Below are 15,793 nucleotides of genomic sequence, written 5' to 3'. Positions count from 1 at the left end.
ACGGTAAGCACGTTGGTGCGCTTATGCACGCCCCCTACAGACCTCTTAGGAATGGGGTGAGGTCAATAATAGACAGTCTAAGGTTAAAGTTTTTGGGGTTTGGGGAAGAAACCACAGAGTCGGGTAGAGTATTGCAGACATTGACCACTCTATTGCTGAAGTCGTATTTCCTGCAATCAAGTTTGGTGCGGTTAACCTTGAGTTTGTATCTATTGTTTGTTCTTGTGTTGTTATGGTTGAAGCTGAAGTATTCATTGACAGGTAGGACATTGCAATGTATGATTTTATATACTATAGTTAGATCGGACCAAAGGCGGCGTAGTTCTAGGTTTTCTAGGTCTAGAATTTCAAGTCTGGTGGCATAAGATATTCTGCAATGAGTAGAGGAGTGGAGAACTCTTGTTGTGAAATATTTCTGGACTTTCTCAACTGTGTTAATATCAGATACGTAATGCGGGTTCCAGACTGATGAGCTGTATTCAAGTATTGGTCTAGTTAGTAGTGTGATATTACCAGAGAAAAAGCTAGGTAGGATTAGCTTAACAACTCTTAATGCCTTTTTGGCTATGTAGTTACAGTGGGCTCTGGCACTTAGATCATTAGAGATGAGTACTCCAAGGTCCTTTACAGAGCTTGGATCATTACTCTGCACCCATAAGAAATTTATATAGTGTTTTCCCAGATTGAAGTGTCCTAACAAAGAAAGGCTTTCAAAAAGAAAACACTATCCATTTTTCCATGTATTTTGCTTTTTATCTTCAGTTTCCATCCACAAGAAATATACTGCGTCAGTTATCTTCATCCAGCCAACCGTCATTTTCACTGTTTGCTGCAGGCAACCAAAATACAGTATTGATCTCTGGATACCCATAAAGGCTGGGTTTATAGGCATATTTATTACAAAGATTTACAATGATCATGAAACATTTTTAGGACTGTGTGTTTGCCCGGTTAATTCAAAAGTGCACAACTATGGATGTGGCAACCTTCATTGAAACAACATTCAACCTTGTATTGAAACAAACCCAACCGGAGAAGGCCCAGACATGGATACATCCCTTTGGCTTTAAAATTACTCCTGAACATGTCTTTTTTCTGAATATGTACAAGTGTCAGGAATATTTATGATAGTTAAACTTTTAACACTAATGTGAGATGATTGAAGAACCTCATGGGAGGAGATTTCATGAACAAAGGAATTTATAATTAGCAAGTGTTTGGCCCTTCTTCAGATCCAAAATATTCTCTGAACATTTAGACATATGAAGTGTTAATCATTACTCAGATTTTGTACTTTTTTATTAAAGCCACTTAGATATTTGTGCAAATATTTGTTTTGATCTGTGGTTAGATATTATTCCAACCAGAGAACCAGGACTACTACAAAGAAAGTAGCCCTCGTACTTACAAATAGTCATGAAGATCAGACAGTTTTAACTAGGTGGTCAGGCTTACTTTTTTGGGAGGAAAAGAAAATTCTGCCTCTGCCTACCAGCATTCATCAGTATTAATCTGACTCGTGTCCTGTCAATGTGTGAGAGAGTTGAGGGCTGTTTGGAAACTGAAACAGTATTTGCTGTGTGAGCAAGGAGACAGCAAGGAGCCTGGGCATGGCTTAGCTCAACTGTTCTGTACTACAGTTGCTTGGTGCTGTGAAACTGAAACTGAACCTCCTCTCCTCTGCTTGTGTTTTGCATTTGGAACCGATTTCTTTTCGGGGGGGAGGGGGAGTAGAACTCCTTAGCATCAGAGTGTGTTAATAATAATATAGGAAATACTCTAAATGCTCTGATGGTCATTTAGAAAAACCCTTTCTTAGTGAGCCCCTAGAAGCCAAGAGGAACATACATGCCAAATTTCAAGTTTGTAGGCTTTACGGTTCTGGAGATTTTGTGATGATGAGTGGTATTTCGCTTTTATAGAGAGAGATTTACGTCCTCCGCTTATGACTGTTGTTGAGCCTGGCAGTTACAGTTGTAAGTTGTACTAGTCAACTTGTGGACCATCCTATGACTGACATAATTGTATAACCATTTGTGTGGTGGTCATTAAGTGAACACCATAGTCATTAAGCAAAGCTGTTTTAGGGATGTTTTTTGCCAGAAACCAGAAGTAAATGCTGGTTTACGGCAAAAACTCCGTAAATTGTGGTCGCATGGCTGCAGGACGATGCAAAGGGCCATAAATGCAAAGGTCCAGTGGCCCAAGCTCCCAGATGCAGTCATGTGACTACAGGTGGGGTAGCTATTGAAACTTTGAAACCAGATTGTAAACGGCTTTTACCTCTACAGAAGCAGCTTAGGAGGCTGAGTGAGCCACTGATCCCCCAGCATGCTCTTGTTTATTCCATTTTTCTCTGAAAGGCTAGAATGAAAGAGACAAAGCTGTCATCTGTGCTCACTGATGCTCAGACTGTGAAATGGAGGCCGCCCCTTCCTTGGGATCAACATTACTGCACACAATCGCAGTGAACCACTACCTCCCGTGCTGAGTGCAACTGGAAATACAAATAGTTGTACTTGTTTGTGTTAAAAAGAGGCAGGTTGTATTTCCAAACGTAGTGTTTGCAAGGCTAACGCTTTAATTTAAAATAACTATTTACCCAAGGGATAACCTTGAATCCGCATTTGCATTTTGTATTCCCTAGATTATCGGGAAGCCCATCCAATACACCTTCCCTCATGCAAGGCTGAGACTCCTGAGCGACCCAAAGGATCACTCTGTTTCAGGTAAAGTAAACGAGACACCCCAGCATGAATTCTTGGAGAGCAGGGCATGTGTGGCAGGATGACCGAGTTGCCATACGAAGGAATTATTCATTTCTGAGAATGGTTGAAATTCTGCAATGCTTATTAAATGCTACTTTCTCAAAAAGAATAAAAGTTCTGTCAAAGATATAATACAGCTAGTTCTCATTTAGCAGCTACCACATTTGGTGACAGTTTACAAATCAAAATAAAATATGATTGTCTACCTTTATGACCAAATTTCATCAGTCTGGCATCAAAAACTTTGAGTGTGAAACTGATTAAGATATGGTTGGTTCCAGGCAGTACCTGGGGGATCTAATCAGCTAATTAAGACCCCAGAACTTAGCTTGTTAGCTTTTTATTTTATTTATTTTATTTACTAAAAAGAAAAGTCACACATTTCTTGACTCTAATCATTGATAGAAATATTTTTCTCATTTCTTAATATATATCTCTTAGCAAGTCCAGCACAACCATAATTCTTCAAGCATAGTCAGATTCCAGATATTGGTAGCCTTTACACTAAAGAATTTCCCCATAAATCTATCTCTGTATGTTAACATATTATTCAGCTATTCACTGGACCACTCAACAGCCTTGTTCGGGGGCCTGGGGGCCAGTTGCTCTCTCTCCTGTAGGAAGAAAATAATGGCAAAGTACTCTGGAAAATGCTGCCCTCCAAAATGGAAATAGTAAACAGCCACTTTGCTCGTTCTTACTAAAATTAGCCTCTTGTTCCCCAGGAACAGAAACACTTGCCCTGGACATTTTCTGGAGTTCAAGGAGTTGAGGAATAGAATGTAAAAATTATTGTCTTTGGGGCTGGAGCTCTTGGTTGATCCTGGCTGCCTGCACTGGAACAGGTGTGATCAGCCTGAGTCATACTGGCACATTTTCTTTCTTTCTTTCTTTCTTTCTTTCTTTCTTTCTTTCTTTCTTTCTTTCTTTCTTTCTTTCTTTCGAAAAGAAAGGCCGGGTTGATGCCCATTTGAGGTTTCCTGGCAGGATGATTATTAGACTGCCTTTTCATGTATTGCTTTGATCTCAGGCCACAAATGTACAATGCTACATTTGCATTCCTGTCAAGATACAATTGTTCTTTCTGCCTATCATCACTGTGACTTCAGCATTAAATGGAAACTAACTTATTTCCCTAACTTGCTATATACATTATTGTTTTTCTGAGATTTGCAGAGAGAAATGTTTTTCATTCTTCCCGTTTTACCATCTTTCTCATATTCTAACAGAGTTGCCTCTTCATTTCTTTTGAGTTTTCATGATATGCAGACATACACACACAGAGTTTATTTCACTCTTATCTTGGTCTTGTTCAGTTCCGTTCGTAAAATCAAGTCATTTGATTAATTGATTGATTGATTTAATCACATGATTAAAAACAAATTTCTTTCTTGTCAGTTTCACTGGAACTCAAGTTATATTATCTGGCTGGGAACAAAACTAATATTTCTGAATGAAAAAATATAGAATTGAACAGCTACAGCAAAAAAAACCTATAGCTTTCTTATGAATTACATTACTGCTTTTATTCTTATATTTTAAAAATTACCATGTGCTTTCTTTTTTAAATGCAGGCAATGGACTTGGGCTTCGAGTTGTAGGTGGAAAAGAAATTCCTGGAGCCAGTGGAGAAATTGGTGCTTACATTGCAAGGATCCTACCAGGTGGAAATGCTGAGCAAACAGGGAAACTTATGGAAGGTACAGTGACCAGTTCTTTGTCTTCATTGGTACTGATCGGTATGCATGCGGAAAGATGATTATCCTCAAGGAAAAATCTAGGAAGACCTGATGAATAAGTGGAAAGAAATAGGTCAAGCAGCAAAACCAGAATCTGCTGGAGAAGGTCCTCAAATAAAGATCAGAAAATCATGGTAAGTCATTTTTTTTTCAAGGGAGCCAAACTCTTTTGTAGACCTTTTGGAGTTTCTGGAACAGTTGGGCTATAAAAAGTAGCTTTGTTGTTGTTGTTGTTGTTGTTGTTGTTGTTGTTGTTGTTGTTGGATATACAATCAGCCAGGTGTTCAGACTGGATTTGGTATTTTCATCCCACTATCTAGTCCTCCCTGAAGAGCTGAATTTTGAATTATTACTTTTTTGTTCATAGCACAGTCAACTATATGTTTAGACTGGATTTGGCATTTTTGACAACTATCCTTTCCAAGGACCTAGAATGGGCAGATGTGAATGTTTGATGTTGTTGTTGTTAATAATCCTGTCTTTTGAAATATACATTTGGTGAACTCAAGCCAGCAAGTATACCTAATACTCCTGCCTCGTATTTCTCTACAACTACCACACTGTGAGGTGGGTTGGGCTGAGAGACAGAGAGTGACTGGCCCAAAGTCACCCATCTGGTTTTTATGCCCTAAGGAAGGATTGGAATTCAGGGTCTCATTATTTCTAAGCCAGCAATAACAATAATGCACAAGTGTCCATAGTTTTCTTAAATAATTAAAAATGGTAAATTGGTAAATAAATTCTTAATAACTAGATGTGTCCACTGTGACATTCATTTTGTAAATAGAGATATTGTCCCCAACGGTCTATTTGTGAGAACCTCTTGTGAAAATTTTAAAAAGGTCCACCTGTCATATATTAGATTTCTTAAACAAATCAATTGTGACCTGGGCATGCTTTAGAAAAGGCTATTAAAGCACAGCAAAGAAAACTGGAAGACTCCACTATATTATTTATCAAACTTGCCTAGGAAAATTAAAATCATAACCAACACCTTGAATTGGACCTAGAGCCAACTGGCAACCAATGAAGATCACATAAAAATGGTTCCACATGGACCCTTAAAACTGTCCCTAGGACTCCCTTCTGCACCAACCGTAGCTTCCAAGCAGTCTCCAAGGGTAGCTCCATGAAGGACAGTGCTGAGGGACAGCATATCCGCCATAGGTCAGACACGTGGTAGTAAAAGCAGCATGGCAGAAGTACAGCCACCAGAGGTGTCTATTGCTGCAATCTCTTGAGATCGCCAAATCCTGCTTAATTTATACTAGGATAGTTATACTAGAACATCAGACTCTTGCAAGAATTTGGCCACTTGAAAACAAACACTTCGGTATGCATATCGGAGTCAACGTGCAGCACGTTTACTAAACCCTGGTGTTTCCTAGACATAGACCACAGCTGGGAACATCTGATCCAAAAGAGAAGAAACAAATCCAGGACAGCCAGATCTATCTTCGTTGAGCTATAAATCATTAAGAATCTGAAGTGTCTCCCTGAGAAATCCTACTTATTTTACGGAAACTATTAAAACAGCCTCTTAGAGTAGTGTGACGGGAACCTTTTCCTGGATCCGCTGCCCTCAGCCACTCCTGCCCTGGTCACCTTGTATTTGGGCTACTGCTTTGAAATACAGAACCATGATTAGCATTCTTCTCTAAGCAACATCTGCCATCCATTATTATGAATGTTTCACCATGATTTATTTATTCATTAACTAGGTTTTCAAAACAAAGATATTTGTTAAACAGCATATTATTTGTATAAGTGAAAGCAGTTCAAGAATTCTGCTTTTTTCCAACGTAATTTAATTTGTGTGTATGTGGGGGGGAGAGAGATTTGGTTTTGCGTGGAGATTTTAAATAGCTGCTAGTTAAGACACACTCCGTGCCTCTACCAGGGTGGTAGAATGACCTTAAGGTTAGCTCAGCTTTAGTTCCTGACCTGAATATCAGGACAGGAACTAAAGCTAAGAGAGCTGAACTTTAGCCTAGAAACTTTTTTTCCCTATAGATACACCTCAGTACAAGATACAGTTCACTAACAATTAAACCCATCTTCTGTTTCCTGCATATTTTCAGTTTAACCGTCAGTTCAAATGACCTTCGTATAGCCACCATTGATTTCTAAGTTGCTCTGCATTGTTTTTTTCTTATTGGAATGGAGTATTTCCAGTGTTTTTTAAGAAGTTCCCAACCTTGTCCTTCACTGGACCTCGGGATTTCTATGAAGTCTCACCAAGTACATCTCTAAAGTCGTTGAAATCAGCTCTCCTTGCATGTATGTGCGTGTGTGGCTATACTTCAGTTTCTTATTCTGTAGCATCTGGAACCCTAAGATGAAGTGGCCAATTGTTCTCCATGTTTTTACTTTTTCAGTCAGTTTTTCTTCTTGGTTAGGATCAACTCTAGGAGGGCTGATTTCCTTGTGCTTTGTTAAATTATCAGGGAAATTAAGAAACACCTTTGAGAAACTGTAGACATCTTGCAATCTTCACCATTCTTATTTTCCAGGCCAGGCACAAAATCAGGCTTCAAGGTCTTACAAAAGGCCAACAGGTTTGGGCTCATCATTTTGCATATTTGACTAATTAGTAAGGCCAGTTTAGGAGGCCACATTAAATACATATTATGGAATCTGTATTATAACATGGTGGGTTTTTTCAGCCCAATTACTTCCTCTGTATACGGACTCCTTTACCTCACTAGAACATCGTTTTCCATCTCATATACTTCCAATTCCCGTACTAAGGTATAGTAAAGTCTTTTATTCTATTACTTTGCATTTTGTTTTGTGTGTGGGTTTGTGCATGTCTGAATACTGCCCATATAAAAACTAGGGTCAGTCTTACCATGAGACAGAGTATGCTTCTGGTTTTAGGTGATAAAACTGGGAAGAGTTTATGCTGGAAGAGACAGGCATGTATGGTGTGGCTTCCCTTCATCTCTTCATAGTCGGCCAGAGCAGGAATTCTAGTCCTGACAGAACTCAAGAAAAGTTTGGTCTCCTCAGGGGTGGAATAGAAGTCTACCCTGTTTAGACAGCTGGTCCTGCTGAAAAGAGATCAGTGTATGTAGGGAATAATCGGTCAGGAAGAAGAATTAAGTGGGAAAAATTCATTTGGCTGTGCTGGTGTTTAATATTATGAAACTTACACCCACGTTCCGGTTTGAGCCTCTGCTTCCATTTAGATTTTTCCTACCACAGAAAAGTCCATATTGGTCCCAATGACTCCTGATGCCACATCATGCCAGCTCTTCCTCCCTCAATTTCCTTTTCCCCTTTTCCCCTTATTCAGTTTATTTGTGAGACAGAAATTTTCCATGAAGTTTGGAAACAAGGTAACAAGGTAAGCAAAATTTAAAATTAGCATGATTCGTGTGCGGTGAAAAGGTTTTGATCCTATCACATCAATTCAGAGGCCAACACAGCTGAGAGACTTTGCTTCGGGTAGGTGTTTAGGGTCCATGGTGCTGATGCCAGAACCTGCCTTGTGCCCACTTTCTTAGGTATGCAGGTGCTGGAGTGGAACGGCTTTCCCCTGACGGGCAAGAGCTACGAAGAGGTCCAGAGTATCATCGGCCTGCAGAGTGGGGAAGCTGAAATATGTGTAAGACTGTGAGTTTTTCTTCATCTTCCTGTTTCCATTATTTTTTGGCTTCTTATGGTTTCTTGATTCACAGATGTTAAGTGGCAAACTGCACTTTATAATATTTGATATGAAAAGAAAATGAATGTGATTTTAAGTATTAAAGGAATATCTCCTTATTCCTTATAGTGAACTGATATAAAAAAGAAATGGGATTAATGAACTAGAAACTCTGCATTCCACTTGAGACAGAAGTGTCAAAACAATATTAATGTCAGAGGACATACTGACTCATTTTAAATTACAAAATAATCAACCACCATTTCTGGAAAAACAATTCTTTGGCAACGTGTAAACCAAATGGGTGCGTAACATATTGTTTATTGCAAGAATGCTATTAACTTGCATAACACTTAGATAAAAGGATTTCTGGATTCAGATTTCAGTGAACTCATAAATTCTTCAACAAACCCTGATGGAAATCTACTAGATCTACAAGTACGGAGATCTATGGTTCAAAGATAGGTGGTTGTAAAGCCCTCTGCGATTCATAATACTGGAAAAAAGTTTAACACATAGGCACAGGTGGTTACCCATCTGGATATTGTGTATGTATTTCAGCGTCAACTACATTTCTTTCATTCATAAATTTACCCCCAGCATCATTCTTCTCCAATCACAAAGCATTCAGAGCTACTGAAGGTAGCCATGTTCCGCAGCTGCTTCATCTGCTTTAGCTCTCCGGTTATGATCCTTGGGGGTCTGGACAGGGTTCTTTTTGTCTTAGGTTTGTTGTTCCTCCTTTCAGGAATGTCATCATGCTGTCAGATGGTGAGAATCCCCAACATCTGGAATTGCTTGAGCCGGGAAAGATGGGTAAATAACAGCATCTAACATGGGTGACAAACTGAGGCGGGAAGGATTTGGCTTCCCTTGTACAGTCTGTAGCTTTTGAATTTATAGCAAGAGTGGAGATAGGGCGGGAGACGCCGAGAGTGTGCCTTTTGGTTTTTTTTTCCTTAGAGAACTAGAAAATGTTTCAAGTGGAAGTAATTTGGTGCAGGAAAGTTCCATCTTTTCTCCCCAAATGGGTTGATCCAGGCATCCCAGCTTGGTTCCTATCTTCCCAGAGATAGTTTATCTGGAACACCAAAGTGTGAAATTCCAATATTTATTTGATTTAATGTTCTGGATTTTTTTCTGGATATTTTCCACTTTGTTTCCTCTTATTGTTGTAAAAACTGAGCAAACTGTAGGTAGACATGATCATGTGGTTGTATGCAGAACTGACTGTGAATTCTTGTGCTCGCAGTGGATAAAACAAAATCTCCAGGAGTCGATCCTAAGCAACTGGCTGCAGAGCTGCAAAAGGTTTCTTTGCAACAGGCTCCCATGGAGAAGGGGTCCCACGGGCACTCGGGGACAACATCGGCCACCTCCAGCTCTGTGCCCAGCCCTGGGCAGCCTGGCTCTCCTTCAGTGAGCAAGAAACGGCACAGCACCAAGGTAGGAAGGCGCTTCGCCCTGGGGAGGAATAGATGGCGGGGTGAGAGGCTCTTTTGTTTTCTGCACCATCAGAAGCCGTAGGGTGGCTCATTCGTGACTGCTTTGGAGACTTCTTCTCATGGTGCTCACAGGCATTGTCTACACACAAACACACAACACCCTTTATACACACCCACACACACCGACACACACACACACATACAGACATACAGACATATATACATACCCAAGCTTAAGCCTTGGATGTATTTGTATAGGCAGAAATACTAATTTAATATTGTAGTCTGATAAGAAAAATTCAAAGTATTTAGGTCTTTTTATAAAATAAATTATGGCTATATTAATCTAGAATTCTTAATAAATAAGTCACCTTTGAGACTAGGTATTAAAATCAGAATTACTACAGGAAATATCACCGTTTTACAAAGTTTCATTTCAGCTCTGAATTTTTAGGCCACCAAATGAATAGTTCATTAATCTTAACTGTATACTTTTATGAATGTTGTGATAATTCTAATCCAGTTGTAAAGAGAGGCAAATAACAACCAGTGCTGGTTTATTTGTTTTTAAATGACAGCCTGCTGAAGTCTCAAAGGGGGGTCCCCATCCCATAACCGGAGAAATCCAGGTAACAACCTCATATTAAGTTGTTTACCTTTGTCAAAAAGTATGAAATTAATTGTTGTGGTTGTACTTTGGGATAAGGTAACAATGCAGCAATAGAACAATTTGGATGTTTGATACAGTAATTGGATTATTCAGTAAAACATGCTTTTGTCTTACCTTTGTTAGACCGCACTGCAAATGGGAGGGGGGATGCTGGAGCCAGGGAAATAGGATGTGGTTAGACAGAGGAGGAGGAGGAGGAAGTGGAAGAGGATATTGCAGAAGGCTGCTTCACTGTTGACCACATTCTATTCCTGTGCCTGCAACAGGGACTAATTCTGGTATTTTTTCATGGTTGGGATTAAAAGAAACCCCGTTCTTAGTTCTGTTTCATTCCTTCCCAGAGGAATGTTGTTCCTTCCCCAACTCTGTTCTATAAGGCTCAGCATATATTCATACAGTTTATACATCAATATAAATTAATAGTGCTGTGATCAAGAGCAAAGTTTTTAAAAAATCCTCACTGGAAGCCACCCAGCCTTTTGTCATTCTCATTTGCTTGAAGTGAATTTCTTCTGAGATACTTTAAGGGAAGCTTATAATTTTCACCAATTACTCTAGCTATCAGGGCATAGTGGGGGGTGGGGGAGTTGTAAACACATAATTGGCTTTAAAATGGCTTTATTTTCAGAAGCAGTTCAGAAATAACTAGCATGAATTAATGTTCTCTTTAGCTTCAAATCAACTATGACAAGCAACTTGGCAATTTGATTATTCATGTCCTTCAAGCAAGAAATCTTGCTCCCCGTGACAACAATGGTTATTCTGACCCTTTTGTCAAAGTTTACCTTCTACCAGGAAGAGGGTGAGTAGAGAGACATTTTCACCAATGCAACAATTCTCAGTTTTTCTGTTTTGCGAGAATCCTTTCATGACCACGCAATCAGCATTTCTAGCTTCGTGGGGGGGTATTGAATTGTTTTTCCAGGGAGTTTGGTTGTCAGTCTTGTTAATCCCTCTCTTGCCTGATTGTTTCCTAAGTAACACCTCTTTCCTCATCCCACAAGATCAGCCACAGGTTACATTACAATTAATGAAGAGAATTAACGTAAGAAGTGATCTCTGTACATTTTCTGCAAGATGACACAACCTATTCGACCTGGTGAGACCTCACAAGGACGCTTCAAGCTGGCTCCATTCCTGTCCTTCCTGTGAGAGAGAAAAGTTCAAATCAAATCTGCTCACAGAGTGGGAAAAAACAGGACGTTTCTTTTCTCTCTGACAGTGGGACATTGGAATCGGTTTTAGCCATGGACCAGTTAAACCAGGATCAAGCTACAATTCAGCATTCTGATCAGCTATCAGTTTCTCATTCTCAGATACGACAGTTGGTACAAAAACCATAAATAAAATCTTCAAAGAAAAAATAAATAAAGTGATGAATTATAGTATTTATCTATGATTGAGACCTAATAGACCTACATTGCTAATGCTGTTATGGTGGGGCGGAGGGGGGGGGCTTTCAGTGTGTGTGGGAGGGCATTCCGTTATGATGTGCCCAGACATCTTGTGTAACATTTATTCTTTCCTCAATTTTGAACCTCTTTTGATATATGGTTGGCATCATGTTTTCTAACCTTTTGCTTCCTGTATCCCTTTTTATTGCTTTTCGATGCCTTGTTTCTTCACCGGGTTTGCAGCCAAGTCATGGTTGTCCAGAATGCAAGGTAGAGCATTCTCTATTCTTTAACTCTTCAAGCTCTGTGCGTTTAAACATCCATCCTGTGTGTACCCCTCACCCCCCGCCCTGCCCAGAATTCCAGGGATCTACAAAGCAGGAAAGAAAACTGCATCCCACCCCCCTCCAAGAATGGCTGATCTGGTTATCGATGGCCAGAGGTGAAATATTTATGATAGGCAACAAATTGATGCAGCAGCTTCTTACGGTACCATTACTGGATTAATTGTGAAAGATCACAACTATTTTGATGTAGCAGAAATAATGATGCACTGTCAATTAATAATTATTCTGAGACAGTCTGTGTCTGGCAAGCATCAGACTAGGAACCGGGAGATGGTGAGTTCTAGCCCCCCCTTAAGCCTGAAAACAGGTTGGATGGCCCTGGGCCACTCATTACTCTCTCTCAGCCCACAAAGTCAGATTTGGGTGAAATGACGGTTCCTGTCACAGCTGGAGGATCAACACAATCTATCTGGCAAAAACAGACCCTGACCTTGTGGGGAAACACTGGGAAGGAAAAAAATAGTAATTATTTTGCTCCAGTTCTCTAACAGGAATTGCTTGCTAGCAAATGCAAATACCATACTGAAAAATCATTTTTATGCATAAATTGTAGTTTTCCATTTTATATCAGGTTCTTTGGGGTTTATGGGATTCTTGCTATATATTAATGTTCTTTAAATTTATTTATATGAAATAATAATTGATCCAATTAAGAGGTGAGATGACCAGCCATGCACATTCCCAGCAGTAAAGGGGCTTGTATTATTTTCAGCCTTGAGAAAACACGTGACAATTTAATCAATATTAAGTTAGTATTTTTATCGTTAGTACAGTATTGATTTGAGTTTTCCTTTATGATTTTCACATTATTCTCCTATGATTAAAGGCAAGGCTAGGAAATGATATGATGTGTTATTTACCTGATTATCAGCTGAGTATATTTTACAGGAAAGCCAGTGCTGCTTCATCATTATTTCATATTATTGTGTAGAAGCAATTTGTAAATACAACATATTCCTTGAATTGTTTTCAGTTGCTTAATAAGATATTTCAAAGCCTCCAACTAGGCATGTTGGCTATTCGAAACTTTAATGTTATGAAGATTAAATATGGAGAATGCTCAATAGAAGATGATCCAATGTCGTTTGACTGTAGGAGCCTGAGAGTTTAGTTCATCAGGTGTGTTAAAACTGTTTATAAATTGGAGCAGCAGGGGATCCATGAAAGTGATGTTATCCTCTGTTCCTTTGCTTCCATTCAGTGTTGAGAACAAGAGAAAGACAAAATACATACAGAAAAGCTTGAACCCTGAGTGGAACCAGACGGTCATTTATAAAAGCATCTTCTTGGAGCAGGTCTGTGGCTAAAGGCGTATTTTGTTCCTGGGATAATGTCCAGAGTGGAACTGTTGCAGAACGGTTTCCCTAATCAGCTCCCCTATCTCCTGGCCACAGGTGGTTAGTCCATTCCTCTTGGAGCCCTGAGCTCAGACGGACAGGCGAGATGGGGAAAGGCTCCTTCTCTTTTTTTATTCTGAAATAAAGCAATCTTGAATGGGAGGCAGCCCACTTTCCGAAAGGAATTGCACTGATTAAGATAAACAATGCAATGCAATGCCCAGCTTGTCCGACAAAAATGGCCAATTCTGAGTGAAACTAGTTTTGGAGGTTTCCCGGTTTGCCACATTTCAAACTGGGAATTGTTTAGACCAAAAGAAGTAGAACTAATAGAACTAACTGATTATAATTATCTATCAAATAAAAGACCCTATTTATGAAAAATAATCCATTCGTTTCATATACTTACTATAAAATCTGTCTCGTACCCACAAATCATTTTCATACACAGAAATACGCTGCACAAATTCTCTTTTTAACAGGAATGCCGAAAAAGGGATCAAATTGACACAGGTGTCCAAAATGGGATGGGTAGCAGACTTGGAAGGGGAGTAAAAAGAAAGAGGGGGAAAAGGCTGGGTGGAAAAGTTGTTCTTCCTCTTTTCTTGGCATTGGCCACACTCTGCTCGCAGGACGTTGTGTCAAATTGAAAGATATTGACAAACCAGAATATTTTCAGCGATGAGCAGCCAAAAAAGGTGCACGCTCTTCGTAGCCAGAGTGTATCTGGAACAGTCGGATGTGTCAGGTATATTTGTCTACAGGGACACATAATAACCAATTGTTCAAAAACCTGTCAGTCACTGCAGAAGAGGGCAGAGTGGTTCAAGAAGACAGGATAAGAAGCAAATGATAAGAAAGTCATTTTTAGTTGTTCATTAGGAAAACATTCTTAAGAAAAAGCTGTTCAGCAGCGGAGCTAAATTCCTCAGGGCTCTCCCCGGTTTTAATAGCGACCAGGTGGGCCTGTCGGGTAGGAATATGGTTGGGGGAGAATCTCTGCATTGAGCAGAGGGTCAGACTGGAAGGTTCCCAACACCTCTTCCCCACTCGTATGTCCTTTGCAAGGCAGCCTGTGGGAGAAGGGATCGGTGTGTCACCTCAGGATTGCCTGATCTATTCTTCTTCCTTGAATCGCGACACACCTCTCTGAACGTCCGTTATGGCCATTCCCTATTTCCTTTCTGGTTGCTCTGCTTACCCTCTGGCTTGCTTTTATAAATGGGGAAGATCAGTAAATAAACAGATAAATGGAAAACCAAGTTAAATGAGAAGCTTTAACTGCTTTAACTCCCCGTGCTTAAGAAAATGTAGAGAATTGTTCTGGATCAAAATAGCATATATTAGTGGGACGGTATATATTCGCTCCTCTAGGGCAAAGTTATGGAGTATTTGTGGCTGCTATCCTTGCAAGTCTTATGTGATAGTGGTATGTATGTTTATGTATATGTGTATTACACAGTTATAGAAATCTAATAAACCACCAGATTGATTTAAAAGTGCCCAAGTTAAATTGAATATTTAATTTCATGGATTTATTGGATCAAAATGCCTTTCAATCATGTCTTTAAATTAAAATATCAGTTATGCCATGATACCCTTATAAAGTACATTTCCTTTCACCTTCCAAAAAAAAAAACATTAAAAAAGAGGTCATGGATATAATCTGTCCAAAGTCCTTAGCCAGAGCAGGAGTTGCATAAGACAACTCCTTACACCATTCCAGATAGCCACTCATATGGTCTATTCTGGGATGCCTCTGGTCAAAGCTTGACCAAATAACTACTCCACTCAGAATTCGTTCCAAAAATCTCCCTCTTGCCCCCCAGGTCGATGTGAAGATAATTATTACTGAGTGGTCACCTTGTCAGTGCATAGAGGGTACAAGAAGGTATTATTCACTGGAGCATATTTTGTGGGCTGGGTGTGAATTGCACAATGAGAACTAAAATTTATTATCTTTTGCAGCTGAAAAAGAAAACTTTGGAAGTCAGTGTCTGGGATTATGATAGATTCTCTTCTAATGACTTCTTGGGTGAAGTAAGTTTGCTATTTTCCTTAATTTTTTTAAATTTTCCCTTTCCCCAGACGACAATACAATTTTGACTGATGGTGGCTTGCTGACATTGGTGGGAAAGTCGGTCCCACGCTCACAAGACTGGCCCTTTGGTCATCCTGGAGCAGCTCCTCTGGTCCATGGCAGGCCGGTGCACCCAGGTGGAGGAGCAGCTGCTCCGAGATGACCAAAGGGCCAGTCCTGTGACTACTGCAGCTCTGGAATATGGGACCGACTGTCCCACCAATGTCAGCAAGCCACCATCAGTCAAAATTCATATTAGTGGTCCACGGAGTTTAAAATTACGAGTTTGGTGGTCCCTGAGGTCCAAAAGGTTGGCGACCCCTGGTCTAGAGAGAGGCCTCACGACAGAGACAGACGCACAGTA

General features: G+C 39.9%; 1 protein-coding gene across 2 annotated transcripts in view; it reads left to right on the top strand.

Moving 5' to 3' along the window:
- PCLO (piccolo presynaptic cytomatrix protein) overlaps window positions 1–15,793 on the top strand; it is a 96,928-nt gene that overhangs the window by 55,111 nt on the left and 26,024 nt on the right. For both annotated transcript variants that reach the window (XM_087969180.1, XM_087969181.1), the window contains exons 7-16: window positions 2,648–2,729; window positions 4,343–4,468; window positions 8,017–8,125; window positions 8,905–8,972; window positions 9,409–9,602; window positions 10,180–10,230; window positions 10,943–11,073; window positions 11,909–11,935; window positions 13,214–13,307; window positions 15,318–15,389. In XM_087969180.1, the coding sequence (XP_087825306.1) occupies window positions 2,648–2,729; window positions 4,343–4,468; window positions 8,017–8,125; window positions 8,905–8,972; window positions 9,409–9,602; window positions 10,180–10,230; window positions 10,943–11,073; window positions 11,909–11,935; window positions 13,214–13,307; window positions 15,318–15,389 (954 nt within the window). The remainder of the gene's footprint in view (window positions 1–2,647; window positions 2,730–4,342; window positions 4,469–8,016; window positions 8,126–8,904; window positions 8,973–9,408; window positions 9,603–10,179; window positions 10,231–10,942; window positions 11,074–11,908; window positions 11,936–13,213; window positions 13,308–15,317; window positions 15,390–15,793) is intronic.

The sequence above is a fragment of the Notechis scutatus genome, chromosome 6, assembly GCF_049901735.1.
Source record: "Notechis scutatus isolate UNSWTSFEM ecotype Mainland chromosome 6, rNotScu1.2, whole genome shotgun sequence".
Taxonomy (NCBI): domain Eukaryota; kingdom Metazoa; phylum Chordata; class Lepidosauria; order Squamata; family Elapidae; genus Notechis; species Notechis scutatus.
Note: the sequence above shows the minus strand (reverse complement) of the source record. Positions and strands in the feature narration are given on the sequence as shown.